General features: G+C 38.1%; 1 protein-coding gene across 15 annotated transcripts in view; it reads left to right on the top strand.

The window, feature by feature from the left end:
- The window catches only part of TTLL5 (tubulin tyrosine ligase like 5), a 167,700-nt gene that overhangs the window by 98,668 nt on the left and 45,393 nt on the right, over nt 1-23,639 (top strand). For 14 of the 15 annotated variants that reach the window (XM_081947794.1, XM_081947787.1, XM_081947780.1 and 11 more), the window contains one exon: nt 2,600-2,751. In XM_081947794.1, coding sequence (XP_081803920.1) covers nt 2,600-2,751 — 152 coding nt within the window. Of the gene's footprint in view, nt 1-2,599; nt 2,752-8,225; nt 8,256-8,534; nt 8,609-23,639 lie in introns of those variants that run through there. The other variant, XM_081947781.1, reaches the window with a different exon arrangement.

The following is a 23,639-nucleotide window of genomic DNA, read 5'->3' as shown; positions in this document are numbered from 1 at the left end:
ACAGCAACAAAGCCAGCACTCCACACATACCCCATCAATATTTATAGAAAGACGGCAGCTCCGATCATGCTTTGCTCGCACAAACCCAAAGCCGAAGGCACCAGCCTGAAAATGGCGAGTGGGACCTCGTCGATATCTCGCCGAAATGTTGCCAAGACAATCTCAATTTTACATGGGAAAAGACCCGAATACAACGAGACCAGCATACCTACACCCGTGAAAATCTACAAAAATATATGTGTATACACACACACACACACACACACACACACACACACACACACTGTTATATAGTTAGTTATATAGTTATATCCCTTAAGGCACATCAAATGGTGAGGATGGAAAGTCACAGTCAGCAAAGCAGAGCTCTGCTGTACAGATGTCAATTATTCTATTCGTTCCCCAAGGAATCTACTGAGCTGGCAGGTTAATTATAGCAGCAGAAACAAATCAAGGAGTGAAAGAATAACTATCAACACTGAAGAAACATGATGGGCTGGTTTAAATAAGCCAGTATGCTCTGATGCCTGCTTTTGATTCCAGTGACTGTATTTAAGTCTGCTGTAAGTTGAGCACCTGTCTGTGTGGAATGTGTGAACATCCTTACCCACCATACGTTTAACTGTTTACACACCTGTTCCAGTTGGAAAGACAGCTTTAAGACAAACATAATTTTAACAATGGAAAGTAATGTAGAAAGAGATGGCTGCCTCTTTCATTTTTAGTGGAAATAGAGGTCTTTATATCAGAGGACAGTGTGCATGATCAAATGTACAGTGCAGAATTATTTTTCATTCAGAAATATTGTCAAATGATGGCATGGCTTATGATTTAAATAATACTATTATGTTTTCAAGAAGCTTAGCATTTTTTGAAAAGTAATAAAGTAAGGAGTTGGGTAAGACACTGAAATCCCATATTCTTATTCCTTGGCTTGGACTAGAATAAATGCATGTACTTGATATAATACTAATATACAATGAAAATTAATTTTAAAAATTAAAAATAAAAAAAATATTTTTCCAGATGCATTGGCAAGATTTATTCTGACACAATAGTGTCTCCAGGTGATATTTTGCACTAATTTATTCTGGCATAAAAGGGAGAGGAGGATAATTTTTGACAATTTTTGATTCCCCAACATCTCTTCACATACCGTTTCGGAGGTCCTCTAACCCTTTATAGCAAATTTTTGGGAAAAGAAAAGGAGCTACTCAGGGAAGGGAGAACTAATGATTGCATCTTTTCCCTGTTAAATATTTAACTATTAAATTGGAATGTCTTTCATTGTTCTGCTTTCATTGTCATATTTTGAATTAACTCAATTGAAGAAGAATTTTTAAGACTGTAGAATTTTTTAAAAAACCTTTAATTTAAATTTACCTCAGAATGCTTCTTTATAGTGTTTTAATTGCAAGTAACAGAATAACAAAGTTGTTAATTGTTACTTGGCATTTTTGAGGTTCCAGAATGATTGGATGTTTGAAGAAAACAGTTGTGGTTGTGAAACATATTTTTTATAGAGAGGGGAAGGAAGCTGATGAAGTTGACATTAGATGTTGTGTGGAATAACAAGCTTTGCTAATAAAGCAATGGAAGGTCATCTTAATAACATGAGAGGATTTTTTTTAAATTTAAAATAAAGTTAATACAAATATATATATTATATACTATATATTGGATGCCTGTGTTTAAAAAGAGTTCATTGCAGTTGCAATTCAAGAATTGAAATATTAACTCATATGGTCTCCATTTTGGACTAAAATCAACAGGATGGTTAATATATTCTTGGATATGTCTCCAGTATATAAAATTTATGAAGATATCAAGAACTGAGGAATTTAGGGCATGAGGACTGGATAAAAGAATTATTATACAACATTGGAAGGAAAAATCTATATGTGATGAGTAGCAACAGATAGTTAACTAGCTGGCCAAAGTTATCCTGCGGTAAGATGGGCAACCAATACATTTAATAAATAAATAAATAATATTCTGAACCTGGGATGGTGGAATCAGAGAAGCTGACTGAGGGGCAAGAAAAGACTTTGGAACAATGATGCCAGAAATAAATAATATGTTTTATTCATTATTATTATTAATTTTGTTTGTCCGATAGACCATGCATGTGTGTATATGTACTTTTTTCTGTTAATTAATGAAAATATTGAAAATACTTGTGCCAGCTCACATATACTGCTTCTGTTTGAGTGTATATGTTGCTAATGATACTTTTGCTACTGCTTAGCCAGATTTGGTATCACTTGTAAATACAGGAGTCTGCCTTTTTGTGAGTCCATGAGACTCCAGAAAATAACCAAAATTTGTTGATGACTTTTATTTGCTTGCTTCTTCTGAAATGATGAAATCATATATTCACACATCACACTATGATTGCTAACTTTCATATGGATCATTAGACACACTTTTTTGTGGATATGAATTCAGCGGGAATGAAAGTCTCTGCTGTGTAAACTGGCTCTGTTTATTTTACAATATATTAACTATGCAATCCTTCAGTGAAAATTCATGACAAGATACTTTTGTTGCTTTGCTGAATCTTTTAAAATGCTTGTCATATGCTTATTCTCCTCTTCAGCTGACAAATTTAAATATGATAAATGGAGCCGTTAATAAAGTAAATGCAACTGCTTCCAGTTATCGTCCACCACTCAACCCAGGAGGTTCATTTTGGGCTTTTCAAACGCACAGCAGCACTCCTGATACCAGGCCTGCATCTTTAACACTGAGGTAAGAGAAACAATTAGACCAAAAATATTTATGTTTTAGAATCATATCCACATGTTCCATTAGCATTTTTCTTGTATAATATGGAAGAATGTGATTATTTGCTGACTGCTAACTTCTTGAAGAAGCTAGCAACATAAGTAGTGAAACATTTGCACACATATATTGGCTCACATGGCACCACCAAGAAGGAATTTTACCAATAAATAGCCACAAAAACCTACAGTTTCTGAATATTACTTTTTTTTTTGCAAGGTTATGACTGAATTAGATTAATTGATATATGTAGGCAGTCTTTAATTCTGTAATGCATATGAGAGTTATCTATTTGTTTTTTGCTGATATTATATAGAAATTATATATTTTGCTCATTATATAAATAACAAGAAAAGCAAGTTGGTATTAATGTATTTTCCTCAAGATGTAAAATCTAGTCACTTGAAATAAATAATCGAACAAGAATCTTGCCTTTTTGCATTGTCATCTGTTGGATATCTTGTTCAAAGAGCAGCCAGTAGGACTAGCCATACTTGCCTGAAGTTGATTTATCTGTCTACAAATGACACTTTTTTCTTGTAGTTTTTGTGACCCTAAGCAGTTATGTTAATGCTTCCCCTCCTTTAATAGAAATACTGTAATGGAAATTAATGAGTATATGAGAGCTAACTTTGGTGAGTGGTAGATATAGATTTTAAATTTACCTAGCAACAAATTGAAATCAATTTCCAAGGATCCCTTTTGTCTCTCTTCCTCTCCTCCACCCGAAGCAGAAATTTTAAAACATGAACATGTAAGGAAGAGATTTCTGAAAAACCTGATTCTAATGCCTTTAAGTACCGTATTTTTCAGAGTATGAGACACACCTTTTTTCCTCAAAAAGAGGCTGAAAATCTGGGTGCGTCTTATACATCGAATACATCATTTTTTGCCTCCCGAAGTCCCACCCCTTCACCAAAATGGCCATGCATACCCTTATGGAGGCTTTCAGAGAGCTCCTGGAGGCTGGGGAGGGCAGAAATGAGCAAAAAACGGGCAGTTTTTTGCCCCCCCAGCTCCCAGCAGCACTCTATAAGCCTCCATAAGGCTATGCCTACAATTTTTTTGACAGAAAATGGGCCGTTTTTTGCTCGTTTTCCCCCACCCCCACCCCCAGGAGCACTCTGCAAGCCCCCCAAAGGCTATTCATGCCCCTCTTTTTTTGAAAAAAAACGGTCCCATTTTTGCGAAAAATAGGCTGTTTTGGGGAGGTTTGCAGAGTGCGAAAAAATGTTTCCCCCTTTTGGAAAGCTCTTTAACTGATTGATGAGAATTACATTGATCAAGTGCTGTGCCAGCAGAAACAAAGTCTTAGGTGCTGCAGATTGTCAGTGATTTCCTTCTCCAGAACATGAATAAATACACCTGGAAACATCTACCTACCTACCTACTCTCTCTCTCTCTCTCTCTCTCTCTCTACCTACCTACCTACCTACCTACCTACTGTGTTTCTCCCCCCTTTCTCTATCTATATATATATCCCTCTACCTACCTACATACCTACCTACCTACCTTCCTACTCCCTCTGTCTACCTACCTATCTACTGTATTTCTCTCTCTCTCTCTCTCTCTCTCTCTTTCTATTTCTCTCTCTACCCCTCTACCTACCTACCTTCATTCTCCCCCCCCCACCTACCTACTGTATTTCTTTCTCTCTCTCTTTCTCTCTCTTTCTCTTTCTCTCTCTCTCTATCCCTTTATCTACCTACCTAACTACTCTCTCTCTCGCCCTACCTACCTACTATATTTCTCTCTCTCTCTTTCTATTTCTCTCTGTACCCCTCTACCTACCTACCTTCATTCTTCCCCCCACCTACCTACTGTATTTCTTTCTCTCTCTTTCTCTCTCTCTCTCTTTCTCTCTCTCTCTCTATCCCTTTATCTACCTACCTACCTACCTACCTACCTACCTACCTACCTACCTACCTACTCTCTCTCTCTCCCTATCTACCTACTGTATTTCTCTCTCTTTCTCTCCCTCTCTATCCCTCTATCTACCTACCTCCTTTTTTTAAATTTGCCTCTTCAAAACCTTGGTGCGTCTTATACTCCGAAAAATACGATATTTAAAGGCTGGAATTGGTTGGCTTGACTTAGACCTTGAAATGTATTTGCAGCCCACGCAGCAAAGAGATATAATGTGGTCAATATAATATCATGTTACAACTTAGCATATTACTCCAGATGTATTAAAGTTCTAAATTGTCTTTTGAGATCAGTGCCTCATAAGTATAACTAAAGTAAGTATGGTTCCTTCAAGTAAAATTACAGTTGTTCAACCAGACACAGTTTATAAAAACTCTCATGACCGCTAAATGTCACTTGAATTCAGAAACAGAAAGAGGAATGCTTCCAAACTCATTTTCTATTTCTTCAGAGGAAGTATCCATCCAAAAGTCACTTGGATTTGGTTCAATTTGCTAATCCTCATTCATATAAAAATAATGTTTTGGTTATTGCGACAACATGCCATAGAGAAGCCTTTCCCATCTATCTATTTAAAACTCTTTTAACTGGGGATGCTAGGGAGTGGATCTGAGACACTACCATTAAATTATAGCTTTCATTCTAACATCTGCCATAGGCTTCTTCCAGGATGATTTTCAACTTTCCGGTTTAATTTAAAGCCCTGATGTTCATTGATAACCTTTCAAACAAGTTGCAACCAACTTCTGAGCAATCCTTAGCTTCTTAACCCAAACAAGGTCAGAGCAAAGATCTGGTCAAGAGATTAATACAGGTAGTCACCTGTTAGTGACGGCCTCATCTAGCAATGGTTTGCAGTTATGATGTTAATTAAAAAAGTCACTTTATGACCAGATCTTGCATTTATAACCTTTGCTCGTCTCTACAGCAAAGGAAAGTTGAAGTAATATCATAAGCATAGTGGTGATTTCAGTACCATCTTTGCTTAACAAGTTTCTGGTTCCAATTGTGTCTCTAAACAACTACCTATATTCATACTTATATATAAGAAACACTGAAGTTACAACAGAAAGATTACCTAAGACACACCCTTCCCCCCCCTAAAAAAGGGTGAACATTTGGGTGCGTCTTATACACTGAATGTAGCTCCACCCACCCACCAGCACCAACCCTTTGGCCTCTGCCTCCTAGCAATTTACCTCCTTGCAGCAAACCGGGGCTTGCGGAGGCTGCAATAGGCTATAGTAATCCCTGCAGCCTGAAACAGCTGATGATAGGGAGAAATTGAAAGTGAAACTTGCTGTTTGCTCCATGTGGCAAATTGCTGGGAGGCAGAGGCAGAATTTTTTTTTCTTGTGCTAATCAGGCTGTTTGCTGCAAGGAGGTAAGTCAATAACTATAAATTCCTATGGAATGTTCAAATTATTAGACTTATTTTTTAAAGACTGCTTTATTATTGTTCTAGACAAAATGAAGCTTTTTAAAATAAATGCTTGATCTGAAGAGGCCCAGTGCTATTGTATCTTCTTTTAAATAGCAGAGAATAACTATACTTCCAGAAAGCTCATCAATTTCAATAGCATCTGTACAAGTATAGTCTGAAATGTAACATTACAAATGTATATTGTTTGCTGTTTGTACTATTTGCTGTTTGTTGCAAGGAGGCAGATTGCTGGGAGGCAGTGGCAGATATTTTTCTCTTGTTTTCCTCCCCAAAAGCTAGGTGCTTCAGAACATCTTATACTCCGAAAAGTACGGTAGCTAAATGAAATATTTGCAAGTTACTAGCAGCTCTAATTATGGCTGAGTATTTCTAACATTCAGTTCAACTTCTTGTTGACATTTATTCCAGATCAAAGTGCTAGGATCCATTCTTTCCCTCTTAGACTCCCTCTGTAAACCTGCAGTGCATTGACTACTATTATATATCAGTCTATTGTTCATTAACTGTCTTTATTTTTATGGGAATAACTTTGAAGCAATCTCTACTCCCTTCCCTCAAGCCCAATCCTTAGATAGGGATCAAATCTCTATGATTCCTGTTGTTTGACTTGTTTTGGAATTTCTTTCAGGACAATGAATTGTTTGTTGGGAAGGGGCACTGAAAAAGTATTTCTGAATTATCGGCCTGATTATTCCTGGGCTGTGCAGTCTCTTTAAGAACAGGTTTATCTTGCGATCCAGATCTGTTTTGATTACTTAATCAAGTATATCAATGAGTTCTGAAATTACCTTATTGAATCCTGTTTCCTATCAATAGATAATTCTCATTTAGCAGCCACAATTGAAACTGGCAACTTATATAGGGGCTTTAAAACATATTGCCTGAATAATTGAGTGATCTTAGAAAACTGATTCAATTTGAATTAATTTTCTAGACTTTGATTTTATAAAGACATTAAGTGTGTTACTGTTGTGTTTTCTGTGTTTCTGTGTATCTGAATAATGATATGGGGTAAAGGTTGGGGGAACATAATATAGGTTTAGAGCAGGAGTGTCAAACTCGCTGCCTGTGGGCTGGATGCGTCACATGCTGGCCATGCCCATGCCTGGTTTAGCGAAGGGGAAAATGTTACAATACGTCATGTGAGCACGCCATGATAATGTGAGTTTGACACCTCTGGTTTAGAGCAATAAATGTGTTCAGTTGGGTCAGAGAGTAAACTGAAATGTGCTCTGTTTCCTGTGATGCAGTTGTATAAATACAGGTAGTTCTTACTTAGTAACCACAATTGGGACTATCAACTAGGCCAGGGGTCCTCAAACTATGGGCCAGGGGCCACAGGTGGCCCACCGAAGCCATTAATCCGGCCTGCACAGGACTGTGAGGCTGTCCCACATTACCCCACTCACCCTTCGACCCCAGGAGGCCAAAAAATGGGTGAAAACGGCCTGGTTTTGGTGAAAAAAATGGGCCATTTTCTCCTGTTTTTTGTGTGCAGAATGCTTCTGGAGGCAGGGGAGGTGAAAAATGGGGTACACAGATGCGCCAGAAGGTCAAAAAATGGGCCCATTTTTCACCTCCGCCATCTCCAGAAGATAGATAGAAAAAGAGAGAGAGAGACTTGTTAACTGTAAGCTTCTTGGGACTGAGAAGAATTGCTGCAAAACTGAGATTCCTGAAGTAGACCACTAGACTCCTAAACAACTGAAAAAACAAATTAGGAAAAAGAAAAGTCAACCAAAAGAGCAACATGCAACAAAAGCAAATAAAACACCCCCAGGAGCAAAACAAATTAAAGTTTAATTTGTGTGCATTGTTTAATGAACTGTTAAATTGGCCACACCCACCTAGTCACATGACCTAGCTATGACCACACAGTCACATGACAACCTAGCCATGATCACCTAGCCGGTCCAGCCCCCCAACAGTCTGAGGGACCATGAATTGGCCCCCTGTTTAAAAAGTTTAAGGACCCCTGAACTAGGTGATTAAATAAAGCAGTCACTAAGTGGAAAATCAAATGACTGCAATGGTGCTTATGATTTTACTTCAGCTTTCCTTTGCCTTACAGTATCAGAACAATATGACCCCAAACAGCCAGGTGAGTGAAAATGGAGGGGAAAGGTTTATTGATTTTTCATAATTATTTTAATCTGTTTTTAGTCTATTGGTTTTATTGTACATGGCTAGAAGCAGTTTGGAGTCAGGCAGTACCTACATTGAATAAATTAAAATTATTTTTTTTAGTTTGTTCTATGGTAGAACAGAAATTGTCAGTGTTGTAGTCACTACTATATCATAATTTCTCTGTGTTTGCAAGGAAGATAAAGATTTTCAAGAATTTATCCGCTTTTTGTTGGTTTTGTTGGGTGTTTTGCAGATACCAACATCTTCAAAAATGGATTTATTGATCACTTGCTCCAAAAATCATGAAAAGAAATGGGAGGAAAAGAGAACTCATTATTCCTTGACTCTTCTAGATTGGCAGTTGCTTCATATAATTAAAATGTTACCCTTGTATCTACTAATTCAGTAGTTGTTGATTTGTAGTTGATTTGTTTCTTAACACCTTGTTGGCACGGAAGGCCTTAGAGCAGATGACATTGGTGTGAAGGGATGCAGAAAAGATGAAAGGAAGCAGATACTTGCAGAAAGTCACGTTACAAACATTTGCTCAGCCAACTTCTAAATGAAGTCAGAAAACACGAAACATTATTGCTTTTTTAATCGGTGAAGTTTTTGTACACCAGTGTCTTCATTATATCCGTAGACATATAATCTATCCTAGGTTTCAATTGCTACTTTGCATGACATTATATTCTTAAGAAACTATGAAGCCTACTAATATGTGTTTGTGGAGACTGGTTCATTCTGTTAATATTCCTTATACATATTCATTACTCTGCAGTGTAAAAATGTTTTGGATAAGTACCAAACTCTATGCTATGCCAAAGAATGTCTGGCTGATCACTCAATCTTCCTATATTTTAAAAAAAATTATAGTCAGTAGTCAAATGAAGTCATTACTAATTTGATGCCTTAATCCGTTTCACCAAAGCAGTTTACCTACTCTAAATAACTTCCACTTCCAAAAGTTTTTCTCCATACATGCATGGTTTTGTTCATAGAGCAAATATGTTTGTGTGTGCGCACGCGCGCACACACACATATGTGTAACAGCTAAGAGCAAAATAATAAATGCTTTTACCTCTTGATTTCTTCTTGACCAATCATTATCAACCCTCACTTTCCCATCCTTACAAATGTATTTATGCATGTATTTTAAAGGACCAAACTCAGTCTTGAGATTTGTATCAAAATGGATTTAATGTAGCCATTAAATCCTTAGCAGAGTTAAAGTTCTGGATATTTATTCCCAAGTCTTGATTAGACCCAACTAAACTATATAATTATGCTGTATAGAAATTTGAGAAAGTTAATTGCTTAGTGCTTGTTGTACTGAAGTCCAAAATGGTTGTCTTCCAGAGATGAATAATAAAATGGTTGGTCAGAAGCTTTGGCTGTTTATTCAAGTGATTTGGAAAGGAGTGCCTCAGACAATTTGGCTGGAATTTATAGTTTTATGTTTTCCAGCCCAACCCTTCCTTCTGAGTTGAACTGTCAGGGCATGGTTCAGATGCCTGGCTTTTTCCTGTATGTATGCACACATCGGTGCTATCTCACAATCTGTTTTAAACCTTCCTATGTATTCCTTGCACAAGGCCAGGAACTGACAACTTATTGATAAATGAAAGCTACATTGCCATATTAGAATAAAGTTACACTATCAAATATGGTACTTCTAGAGCAAACATTTTCTAAGGCCGGAACTAACTAGATGAATTTTTTAAATGTGCAATTTGAGATTCATACGAGAATGTGAGTATATTGTAAGAACTATTTTCTTCCACAGCAAAGATATAATGAGGCTGTTAAACTTTTGTTGAGATTATGGTTAAAGGACATTATGCTCCAAATAAAATGAATGAAATAAATATATTCCATGCTAATATATAATTTCAATACAATGTGATTAACTGTAATAAATTAATAAATAAACCGTCCATGAGATTTCCCTCTCCCCAAAAATTTTTTAAGACAAGCATAACCTTGTTTATTTCATTGATCTAAATAGAATTCTTATATTTTATTCTCATATATTCCCAAAGAGAGACTTTGTGTGTTTCAAAACTATAGACCAGTGATGGCTAACCTTTTTGTTGTTGCGTGTTGAAAGCGCCCACATGCCTGCACCCATAATGCAATGCGCATGCACCACCCCATGCATGCGCCCCCTGCATGCACATGTGACCCCCCCACGCTCACCCCCACATGCCCCGTGCCCGTCACACCCATTTTTGGCTTCCAGGTTGGTGCAGGAGGCTTTCAGGCCCAAAATGGGGCATGTGGGGGGGGCTTGCATCGTGCCCCAATACCCAGTTTTTGGCTTCCAGATTGGTGCCCTATTTTGGGCTTGAAAGGCCTCCTGCACCAACATGGAAGTCAAAATGGGGTGCAGGAGTGCTGCACGGGGCTCCAAAATGCAATGCCAGTGCCCCCCATGTATGCGCCCTGCTCCCCATGCGTGCGACCGCATGCATTGCCGGGGGGCGTGCACCCATGCACGGAGGAGCTAGGCTGGGGCAACGGCTGGCGTGCTCACAAAGGGCTCTGCATACCACCTGTGGCACGTGTATCATAGGTTCGCCATCATGGCTATAGACTATTGATATAATGTATACCTTGAGCTGGGTTTGATATTTGAAACGTACTTGGCCAATATGTTTATACATTTAATTGAATATGGTGAAGGAACATTTTAATTTGTAACTTGTGAACTTAGAATATATTGGACTATATTGGTGGTGCAGTTGTTTATTCTTCAGCTTATAGGCAAACATCCACAGAGTTCCAGCAGAAACCAAAAATTTATTTGGGGGGAGTGGAGAAAAGATTTAAAAAATAATAATGATGATTTAAGTGTTCCTGTTTATACAGCATATAATAACTTGATCCGGAGTTACATTCCAGGTAGAAGAGAATATGGGAAACCAATATATTTCCTGATATTTAAAGAGTGCTGAATTAAGGAAGAAAAAAAAACCCTGGTTATTTGAAAATGCCCATGTTTTTGATTAATTTTGCGAAATTGCAATTCTGTTGTTTTCCACAGGGAAAAGAAGAAGAGAGGCATATAAGCTGTAGCCATACAAAGAGCCTGCAGTATCAAAGCTTAGGAAGCACTGTGGTCTCTGTCCTGTCCTGGCTCTGCATTTGTAAGGGGAATAGGAAGCTACAGGCTAGAACTGTGTCCTGATCTCTTGGCAACATGGCAGCCAAGATACTTGGCTGAGTACCTGTTACTTCTCCTATATGGACTATGAGCAAATCTATTCTAAAAAGAGAATTCTGTTAAACACTAGCTTTATATCTATTGAAGCATTACAGATCCTGAAAATTCTAGGAAAAAGCAGTTAATTTTTGAAGCTATCTGCTTAGAGCATGCCCCTACTTGCAACTTTTTCCTTGTACGCAGACTCTTCTGCTATATTATTCAATATTATGTGTTTAGATTTGGCATTGTTGATGCAAGTAGCATTTAAAAAATTATGCTATCTGAAGAGAGCGTTAAGCTGCTCTGTAGTAAACTGTAGGTTGTGGTTTTTCCATTCGTTATCCTCAGTTATAAATGAAGGTATTACTTTAGTCAAATAAACAAAGAACTTTGGATAAAATGACCATGGATGTTTGCCAAAAAACCTGTAATAAAATATGCTCACTCCACAGTTTAGTGAATATATTTCTCTGTATTGCTTTCAAAGACATATCATTCATCTTTTCACAGTAAGACCTTTGTTTTTGGACCATGTGGTCACCAGGACTTATAAAAGTTTAAACCTTATTAAAGGTTTCATATTAGAATGTATTAACAGTATCTTCCTTTAAAACAAAAGCTACTAAATCTTATTACATTACAGTTATCTGTATGTTGATACCACGTTAGTGCTGTCAACTACTTTGTATAATGCTCCAACAACCAATTCTGCCCTAAATTGCCACATTTCATTCTCAAAAGTCCGATCCTTGCATCTGGTCAATGTACATCTTATTTGCAAGCACTTATAATGTACTGGATGCTGCAAACCAGGGGACATTATTTTGTAATCCAAATATTTTCCCCAACCTCAGTTCACTTGTTGCCTCTATGTCTAATAGATTTCTGGAAAAAACTATTTGTAATTTGTAAATTTTTGGTGACAGGAGTCCAACCTTAAAAAAAACCCCAACCACTTTGATTTGCTTTATTCCCACCAGCTCAGTCCACTAGATCCAATCTCACCCGTCTTTTGTTATACCTGAACAATGGCAGATGTCACAACTACCTCCTTTTAAAGTTCCTGTGGGAATATGATCTTGGGCACTCATTTTCAGTCTCTTGATATAATGTAGTTTTATAATGTTACTATTTGTTTTGCTAGTTTTTATAATCTTTAAAATCAGAAAAATTCAAAAGTTTACATGCTATTAAAATATTTGTTCAGAGACCCAGTTTGGTGCAGTGATGAAGCTTCAGGCTAGAAACCAGAAAAATGAGTTCTAGTCCTGCCTTAGGCACAAATGCCAACTGGTTGATCTTAGGCCATTTGCTTTCTTCAGCCCTAGGAGGAGGTAATGACCAACTACTTCTGAAAAACCTTGCCAGAAAAAAACTGCAGGGACTTGTCAAGGCAGTCTCTGAGAATCAGACATGATTGAATAGAAGAAAAGAAATTGTTTATGTAGTAAATATTAATCATGTTTATAGTCATCTAAATGAGAAATACTCTGCCCCTGTATACAATATATAAATTATCTGTTGGTCTGTCTGTCTATAGCCGTGATGGTGAACCTATGGCACGCGGGCACGCAAGCCGTTGTCCTATGTCAACTCCAGTGCACATGTGGACTAGAAAAATGGAAATGGCCATTTTTGCCATTTCCAGCGAAACGGACTGTTTCCGGAGGGATTCCGGGAGGCCGCGGGAGGGCAAAACGGTCCGTTACCAAACTTCTGGTAGGCCCGGTAGGCCCATTTTTTGCCCTCCCCAGACTCCGCAGGCTTTTTTCAGAGGAAATACCAAGTTCAGCTTGGCAGTGAGCAGCACACCGGCAGTGCAACACACGTGGGGAGTGTGGGGGGAATTGTATGTGCATGTGGAAGGGCACTTTTCATTATTGGTGCCGGCATTCACGTGTGCTATTGCCCTTGCTTGCGCTCACATTTTTGGCACTCAACAACAAAAAGATTAGCCATCACTGGTCTATAGCATATGCTGAAGTTCTTAACTTCCATTTTTTTAATGTACAACCATTATATATACCTAGATTTTATTAATCTTTTATATTTGCACAACATTACAGTTTGCTTTCACACCTTTATCCTTTGGGACTATTATTTGAAATTATATTCTGCCTTTCTGCCTTCAGGGATGTTTTTTACTTTAGATTAGAAAAACCCTGAAATGTGCATTTTTTGGGGTCTGTCCAATATCTCTAGTGGTGAAACCTACTTTTGTGACATGACCTTTGCAACATTTAATAACATTAAATTTGAAGCCTTGTTTATAGGCCAATATAGATAAATTATGGTTGGATTATTACTAAATATTGAGCAGAATCCTTCCTCAGAAGAATAATCAGGAAACATAAACAAGGTAGCTGCAGAACTGACAAAGAAAAGAAAGATTTACACTCTCACTCTCTCTTTAAAAAATGTGTTATTAAAGTATTGAAGTACATATAGTGTTAAAAAAGAAAATATTGGAATGCAAATAAAACAGATTTAAATTAAAAAATAAAAATCACAGCGAGAAAAGAAAATATGGATTACACCCTCCCTTTTTCTTTCATTTGAATCTGCATTTGCATCTGCAACCATGGGCCATGGTTTAGATCGGGGCTGTCAAACTCCTGGCCCGTAGGCCAGATGCATCATGGGCTGGCCACACCCATGCCTGGTTTAGCGAAGGGGAAAAAAGTCCCCATATGTCACCTGATGATGTGAGCACCTAAATTTACAGTAGGAAAACAAGAAAAAAAATAACTCCAAGGCGTCGCCTTTTTGCCCTCAGAAGCACTCTGCAGTGATCCGCACAGCCTGTTTTCACCATTTTTGCCTGCAGAGTGCTTCTGGGGGCCTGGGAGGGTGAAAACGTGACACACATAGGGCGTGGGAGCCCAAAAACGAGCCTGTTTTTGGCAAAAACGGAGGCCGTGCAGAGCACTGCAGAGTGCTTCTGGAGGCCAAGGAGGGCGAAAACACAATGTGCAGAGGGTTTGGGAGACCAAAAACTTTTGTATTCAGTCTGTAAGATGCACCTAAATTTTCGCCCACTTTTAGTGGGGGGGGGAGGTGCGACTTATATTCTGAGAAATAAGGTACATTCCTGACAGCTAAATTTGCCTTTCTGTGTGATATATTGTATGTAAGGGAGCCATTCTTGCTTGAACTTAGTTAAACCATCTCTTCTCTGTGATGCTCGTAGAGAAGGCTGGTACTTCCTAACATGGTGATTAGTATTAATGAGGAATTCCTTCTCACTTGTAAGGGAAATATTGTGGTAGTGGGGGGGGGGGGGATTCCTGAAGAAGAAAAATAAGAGGTAGATACTGAAAAGCCATTCATGATTGATGCCTTATTGAAATACTTTGTGGATCTACCTCTAGTTTTGTCTCCCTGCCCCTCACCTCCCAAAGAACCTTCCTGGCTCCTCAGTATTTGACCTAAAGCCTGGGTTGTTGTTTTAGTTGACATGTTGCTTGTTGACCCCTGACAGTTTGCCTCCTATAAAGATGGAAAATGAGACGGGGTGTTTGGTACTTTACAAAAAGCCATTCAGCAATTTCTTAGCTGAGATGGATTTGAATCAACATGTTGATGGAGCTTCATCATATCACTCACTGAATTCTACTGAGGCAGTACAGGAAATTGCAAGATCAGAGTTGTCTTGGCAAGTTATTTTGGCTACCAAGAGTACTGTGAACAGGCCATAAGAGGAAAAGGCCTGATATGGTAAATCCAGAAAGATGCAAATGGAAAACGTGCATCAAGATATTAGCTTTATTGGCAGATCTTTTAATTCCTGGGCTTTATCGCCTTACTATAAGCTGCAACCGTATGCCCGATTGGTTCTTGTACATTGTTTCTTGCTAAGGGAAAAATAGAGATGTCTCGTGTTCCTGTTATCCTTCAGTTTCTCACTGTTACCTGCTTGGAAAAGCCTGAAAACTGCTAAGCACACTGAAGTGGTTAATTCCCAGAGGCTTTTAGAAAGTTAACAGGGAGGAGAGGCAGGTCCTGCCTGATGGGATTTCAAAGTGAGCGGATTCTTTGAAGTTTCGTTTTAGCAGCTGCCAGGTATTTTTCCCTCAGCCCCGCATAGTCTCTCTGAACCAAGTCCTCCAATGCTGCATTCTTCACTCCGCATGCCAGTATTTGTGCAAGGGGGAAGGGAAGAAAATAATTAGCCAAGAGCATAAAGTATTTTACACACTTTTACGTTATTTAAATTTGTTTTGGGACAAGTCTTCTCAGTTTTTTTCCTGTGAAGTATCACTTGTATGACTCATCCTAAATCTATTTGATAAGTGCTTAACACTTCGTGGGATTTTTTTGTTTTTGTTTTGCTTAACAATGTGTCCCACTTTTCCCTGTTGTCCATCTTAGATTTTCTAGCCTAGTGTTTTGATTCTTTGGCCTCAATACAGAATGGATTTTGTAAACTGAACCCTGAAATCTCTTGAAAGAAAGGAGGTCTGTCTTACTGAACAGCTGGGAGCTGGCCTTAGTGGAGAAAATGCAGGCTTCTTACTATGTTTCAGAGTTCTGAAAATTCTGGGGCTGGCCTGATGCCAGATATGCTTTCTGGGAAAGACTGAATATATGATTGATGCCTTAGGCTTCCTGTCTGCAGCACCTGTGTTTTGAGGCAAGATGGAAAATGATTTCAACTCACCTTCTCCTTAGTCTGGCTTCCATAATTTCTAAGGTAAAGGTAAAGGTTTCCCTGTGAGTTGTGTCCAACTGAAGGGCACCAGGCTCATCTTCATTTCTTGGCTGAGAGAACCAGCATTGTCTGAAGACAGTTTCTGTAGTCATGTGGCCAGCATAGTTATATACCAAAGGCCCATGGAACACCGTTACCTTCCCATCGAAGTGGTACTTATTAATCTACTTGCATCTGCATGTTTTTGAACTGCTAGGTGGGCAAGTGTTGGGGCAAGTAACAGGAGCTCACCCCATTGCTCAGGTCTTGAACCAGGCTATCAGCTCTCCAACTGACAAGCTCAGTGTCTTTAACCACTGAACCATCACACCACTTCCTCCGTGCATTTTTAATGTAAGATAGACTTTAAAGATTGCAAGAGAAGTAGATCTGAAATTAGAATGTGGAATATGGATTACCTCTGGAAGCATTAAGTTACCATTGAAATCCTGGTGAAAAGCAAGTAGATAGTTTGTATGAGAGAAAATTAGTCTTTGTGCATTTTAATGAAAAATGACTGGTTCGCTTTTATATGAAGTGGAACATTCTTATGATTTTCATATATATGTCTGAATTTTATGAAGCAATATTTTACGTAAAAATGCTTATATTATAAAAATCCTAGTACTGTATCTGAAATCTGGGCAAATTACACAGAAGAGATGTTTCACAGACTTCTCTTCAGAAGTCTCAAAGGACTTCTCTTCGAAGCTTTAACACAGCCACATCTTTTGGAAGGCTCAGACAGTTGTTTAAAGTGCTTCCCACTTTCTATACAAGTACTGTATGTAAATGTATAAACAACACTTTTAATGGTACCTGAATTTAATAGTCCAATTTAATGAACAATTTTGGGATGGAACAATCTGTTAAATCAAAATGTCCATTAAATCCATGTTATTGCATCAGTTTCAGTTTTCATAATTTGCACAATTAACTGACATAAATAATATCATTTATAATACAGTTTGGATTTAATGAACAAATAGTTTAATAAGCAAATTCTTGATCCAATGGACGTTTATGTGCGAAACTGAGGTACTATTCTGAAAAACATTACTTTGTTCAAAAGCTGGAGTGAATTTTCATCGTGGAGTTTTTAAAATAAAATTCATAAGTGGACGCAAAAATTATAGAGAAATGAAATGTGCTTCATCATAGGTACCATATTTTTGGGGCTATAAGATGCACTCCCCTCTCCCAAGTGGGTTTAAATGTCTCTGTGTCTTATAGAGAGAATGTTGCTGAAGCCCCGCCCACCCGCTGGCCCCCACCCTTCAGCCTCTGCCTCCCAGCAATTTGCCTCCTTGCAGCAAACAGCCTGGTCAGCTTCAGTTCAGCCTGATTTAGTACGAGCAGCTGATTGGCAGTTGGATCGGCCTCCCAGAATACCACCGATCAGCTGTTCCAGGCCATGGGCATTGCCGCTGCCCATTGCCAACGCCTATCGCCATCTCCTTGTGCCCCATTTTCGGCCTCCACGTGTCCCATTTTTGGCCCATTCCAGGCAGTGCTAATCGATGCAATAGGCGGTGGCAGCAATCCCTGCCGCCTGGAATGACTGAAAACAATACGCATGGAGGCGAAATATGGGTCATGCAGAAGCCAAAAATGAAGCACATGGAGGTGGTGATAGGTGGTGGCGATGGGCAGTGGCAATCCCCACAGCCTGGAACAGCTAATCAGCGGTATTCCGGGAGGCCGATTCAACCACCAATCAGCTGCTTGTTCTAAATCAGGCTGTGCTGAAGCTGACCAGGCTGTTTGCAGCAGATGTAATTAGCATACACTTGGAAAGTTGTCTCTGTTAACTTGTTATACATCCTTTAGACAAAGTCTGAAGTCAGCTCATTCCTTCCCCTACAAAACTCTCCTGAACCTCTTAGTTCTTCTGATCCTGAGCTTCAGCTGCCTTTTCTCTTTCCAAAGTATACTGCCTGAGATTAACAGCTTTACCTCAGATTCCTCAGATTCACATGTACTGTGGAAATGAATGCTGAAATCATTTGATCAGATTGCCTTTAGGCTTCCTTTGTAATGTTTCACTTCCTTATTTCAAGCCATTGAACCAGTGTTGCAATCACATATTTAACACTACATACGTGCCAGTATTCTGTTCTGGGTCTTCAGGCTAAATTTTTGATGGAGGCGTCTGTTACAAGATTGTTCTTCCTACACTCCTAGAGCATTTGTTTTGGTGATAATTCTTTTTGGAACAAGTGTTAAAGCTAAACATGTTTCAGCAGTTTGTCTTCTGTAAGAAAAAGTGTGTCTTTGGTCTAGCTTTTTCTGTTTGTAATAAAACTGGGATGATATGAACTCTGATCTCCCACATATTTCTACCTTTATTCCCTGTTTCCTCCATATGGTATCATAGCGGAAAAGAAAGGAAAGGAGGAAGGAAGGAAGGAAGGAAGGAAGGAAGGAAGGAAGGAAGGAAGGAAGGAAGGAAGGAAGGAGATGGCTATCATATCAACCTCATTTCCTTACTAGGGCTAGTAGAGCTAAGGCATTCTCAGCAAGAATCCTTATTCCTACCTCTTCTGGAACAGATTATACTTTGAAAAGTTGTTCCAGAATCAGTTCTTCATATGGAAAATCCCACACAGGATGTTTTTTGGGGTAAGCCAAGATACAAGCAGAGATCAAACAAAGTGTGAAATCTGCATGTGTGCAATCCAGTACTTAAAATTTCAAAGACTTATGCCAGTTCCACGTTTTCAACAAATTTCTATAATCTGATCCCAAGAAACACAGTGACATAAAAGCAATCCTGGATCTAGAATAGCTTATTAAACCACTTTGCAAGAATTGTTTCAGAATGTAAATGGTAAAATCCATCATTATTTCCATACAGAAAGTAGATTATGTAGCATCCAGCAAATTTATTCAGGGCACGCCTCCACTTCTTTCTAAAATCTAGGCAAAAGTATCATTTCAGCTTCCTTAACAGAGGTTGCCATTTACAGTCTATGGTGCTACCCTTTGATCTAGAATCAGCCGTGTTTTGCTTTAACATTAAAGGCATTGCATTTGCTTTTCCAGTTTAATGTGAGAAGACAAAATGGCCTCTCTATTGGAGGAATCAATCAAAATATCAATCCCACCTGTTGCTCCTCATAGAGATATTCACTGTCTTCTTATGCAGATTTCCTACATAAGAAGAGATTTGAGTCCAATGAAATGCCAGCTGAGGCTAGAGTTGTTAGGTTGGCCACATTGTTGGCCTTGTGGAGGCTACTCAACCTTAGTTCTGGAGAACAGAACTAGAGAATGAAAGGTCATTGTGCTTATTGCATTATAGTATTTTTTTTCTTGTTATTTTAGAGGTTAGTCTCTTATTCTGTGTATCTTTTAATGATACAAACTGCTAGGAGTTACTTTTTGATTTTGCTGGCATTCAAATATACTAAAAATGCATGATCAGAAAATTTATGAAATATATCTTTCTGGTAGTTAGAGAGTCTTGTGGTAATATTGTCTCATCCTTTAAACTTATGGGATACATATAGAAACGTTATACTTAGCTTGATTTGTTTGCACATGGTGTCAAAGATTTTTTTCAAGTTTTGCCTATGAATTAGGCTCTTTAATAGCTTTTTTGTTGTGGCTATAGTATTCCTTGTTCCCTCCAGTTTGTCCTGGTAGAAAGGAGCAAATTGTCCAAGATCCTTTTGTAGTAGAACAAAAATGCTATTTCTTGGTTTTCGTTATCTTGCATTGTATTAGATCTATACTGGCTACCCTGAAGGAAATAAATTAATGTTGAAGATTTATGATGTACATTGTATGAGTGTGTGTGTGTGTGTGTGTGTGTGTGTGTGTGTATACAAAGAGTTTTAAATGTTTTTCTGTTTTTCCAAAAGTTAGTCATCTATGGTTTGTTTTTTTGCCGTCAGCCTCTTCATAGCCCATATGTCAAAAGTATGTTGTCAAAACTGAAGAGAATAGTTTTTGCAAATCTCCCTTCTTTAGTAAAGATCTTTGGTAATTTTCATGCTATGCACTAAGAAAACTACAAACTTTCAGTACATTCATAGCTGTGGGATATTGTTTCATGTTATATAACATCTTGACAAGCTGAACTTCGGGTATCCCACAAAATAGTTGGGCAAACTTTGGCTTTCTTTTTGTAACTTAAGCAAAATTCACGTCTTTAAGTGGATGGCCTGCTTTCAGGGACAAAGACTCTATCCCATTGGGATTTTATTTGGTTATCATTTTTCCAGTAGCTTGAAATCACACCCCAGTATTTGGGCTGGAGTAGGGGTTGGCTTTACCCAAGAAAATGTTATATGATCTTCAAGTGCATAAACAGAAGTTAGTGGAAATTCTGTCACAGTGGATGCAATTGTTCATTACAATATTCAGTGCAGCTTTGTAACTAGTGCCTGTTATAGGCTTGTCCCTGATATTATTGTAGGACTTATAGTTTACAATAACATATTTTTTTTCCCCTTACAGCGTGTGGTAAGAAATATATTCCTTTATTTATTTATTTTTCTATAATTATCACTCCATGGCTCCTACTCAAGCTTTAGAGAGGGGAATAGTTTTTTCACTCACTGTTTGTTGTTTTCTACAATGTGATCTTAGCAATATACATCTTTTATCTATAATGATGAGGAGATTTCACATCTTGATGAAATCCAATGATTTCTTTAAAAAAAGTGAAGTTTTAAATGCTATCCAGAATTGATTCTGAGTGAGGAAGAAAGTTCTGCCAGATTTTCTCCTACATGTTTGAGTTCAGAAATCAAATTATGAGATTTTTTTGTTTTCCTAGGAAGTTCTCAGACTTATTAGACATAGACTGAGGCATTCATAGAAACAACTAAAAAGATACCTTCTTCTAGAGTTTAAGATAGACACAGGAAATTTATGGACTTCCAGATAAGGATAACTTGCCGTTCCCACCAGCCCTAGCTAAGAAATTAACAGCACTGAAGGATCATAAGTTCCTTCACATGTGGTTTAAGGATACTGATTTAGAGCAAGGAAAGTAAAAGGAAAAGGAAGTAGTATACAATATTTGCCCAATTAATTAAGAATATCTGGTATAGTAGCAGATATTCTTTCTTCTAGGCCAGCGGCCCTCAACCTTTTGAACACCAGAAACCGGTTCCATGGAGAAAGGTTTTTCCGCAGACCAGAAGGGTCGTGGTTTTGCATGCTGCCTGCATCCCGTGGATGGGGCTATGCTTGTTTGCTCGGCCCAATTGCTGGCATTCCACAGCCCAGTGTCGGTCTGGGGATTGGTGACCCCTGTCCTAGGCTCTCGACTGAAGATGTAAAGACCTGAGGAAAACAGACAATTTATTTTGGGTCATAGACCAGCATAGTACTAATAACATAACAATTACTCTAAAATAGAAATAAATACAATAAGTCATATTGATAGAATAAAATGATGCAAAGATAATATTATTAAGGAAAAATTACAAAGTACAGGAATTAAAACACAAAAGAATCCTATAAAATTACAATTAATTTTACAATAAAACTAAATGCTATACACTCTTAGGAATCGATAGCCATAAGTAATGCTAGAATTTATAAAACACCATGAAGATGTAAACCTAGGTTAAGTTATGTTAAGACTAAAACTTGCTGAAGCCATGCTAGAGTTTGTTGGGAATAAAAACAGTTATGGTTCAACCAATTTGAACGGCTTCCACCTTACTGGGATTTTGAAGGGCCTTAAAGACTTGGCTCTTTGCCTGGCTTTTGGAGAGGATAATTGATGCCTACCCTTTTTATTTTCTGTTCCTCTTTGCCATCGTTGTCCCTTGTCTTGTGCTGTTTTTATGTCTTAGGTACTGTCTGTTTTTTAAATGTTGAACAATTGTAAATCTCCCAGTCTCTGGGAGTAGAGTGGCCATATAACATATGTGTGTGTGTGTGTGTGTGTGTGTATGTATGTATGTTGCATTTGTGCTGATAAATAAATAAAGGGCATACCAGGGGTTGTAACACAAATACATACATACACACACACACACACACACACACACACACACACTATGTAAAATCAACAGCTGCTAGTTCTTTAGCTGCTATTGGCCTTCATCTGCACTGAGTTCTTCCCAAGAACCTAGGATTTTGCAATATATTTGTGTAGTATTTGTGCAAATCCAAGCAATGTGCTCTTTTGTAATTGACAAATGGAAATTATCATTAACAAAGAAATATCAAACTAAAACATATGTGCATATTTAAATGGAAACGAGATAAAAGTAGGAGGAGGAAAGAGAGAGAAAAAGAAAAAAATATACTGAGTTATGGAACCCCAGTTAAGGCTCAGTATCATCTCACTTGAAGGGGTTGTTTACATTTAATCATGGCTCTGACACAAAAAATGGGCTACATTGTGTGAAATTCCTGACATTGGTCAACTAGCAATAAGAGTACAGTAATTGGCTTCCAGCCTGCCAGTACTGGGAAATATCCCTATCACATCGTTTTCTATATAAAAGGGAACACAGCAATACATGACTCACAGTTTCAATTTCTGTGTCACTGCAAGTATAGATCGTCTCAACCTGCGACCACAATTGAGCCCAAGGTTCCTGTTGTTAAATGAGACATTTGTTAAGTGAGTTTTGCACTATTTTATTAACTTTCTGGCCACAGTTGTTAAATGAATCACTGCAATTGATAAGTTAGTAACATGGTGGTTAAATGAATCTGGCTTCCCCATTGATTTTGCTTCTCAAAAGGTGATCACATAACCTTAAGTCATAAGTATGAACCAGTTGCCAAGCATCTGAATTTTGATCACATGGGGATGCTACAAAGGTCTTAAGTATGAAAAATGGTTGTGTCACTTTTTCCAGTGCCACTGTAACTTTGAATAGTCACTAAATGAATTGTTGTAGGTTGAGGACTACCTATGCAGAGCCACAATTCTTTTTGTATGCTGGACAACTTTCTCTCAAGAGGAGGGAGGGGAAGACATTATGGTGAACAAATTTTTCCTATGCGATCTGTGTTTTGATAGACAGGGCCCAATTGGAGGATCATGTCGATATTAATATTAGTATTAGAAGTCTTAATGTTAACTTTAAACAAAAATCTACTCTGAAAATATTTTTTAAAAGCAAAAATAAAACGTATAACAGCAAAAAAAAAAAAAAAAAAGACAACTGTACACAGGCAATAGAAGGAATCACAAATTTTAAAATTGGATTGCATTCCAGGAACTACTGGATCTATGATCAGCTTCATATGTGAGATCTGTCAATCTACCACCTGTCTTGCACTGAACAAATGTGCTTGCTCTGGAAGAATGCAATACCACTGCAAGGCTCATGAAGTCAGACTTCAAAGCAATACAGTGAAACTTCCACTGACGTATAGCATTGTATTTCACAGCTGGACTCCCTCTCCAGAGAGCAAGGTTGTAGTGGTTTTGTCTTTAGAAAAGACTTTTGCGTATTTGAAAAACTTCTTTTTTCTGA

This window comes from Natrix helvetica, assembly GCF_964273705.1.
Source record: "Natrix helvetica genome assembly, chromosome: 1".
NCBI lineage: Eukaryota > Metazoa > Chordata > Lepidosauria > Squamata > Natricidae > Natrix > Natrix helvetica.
Note: the sequence above shows the minus strand (reverse complement) of the source record. Positions and strands in the feature narration are given on the sequence as shown.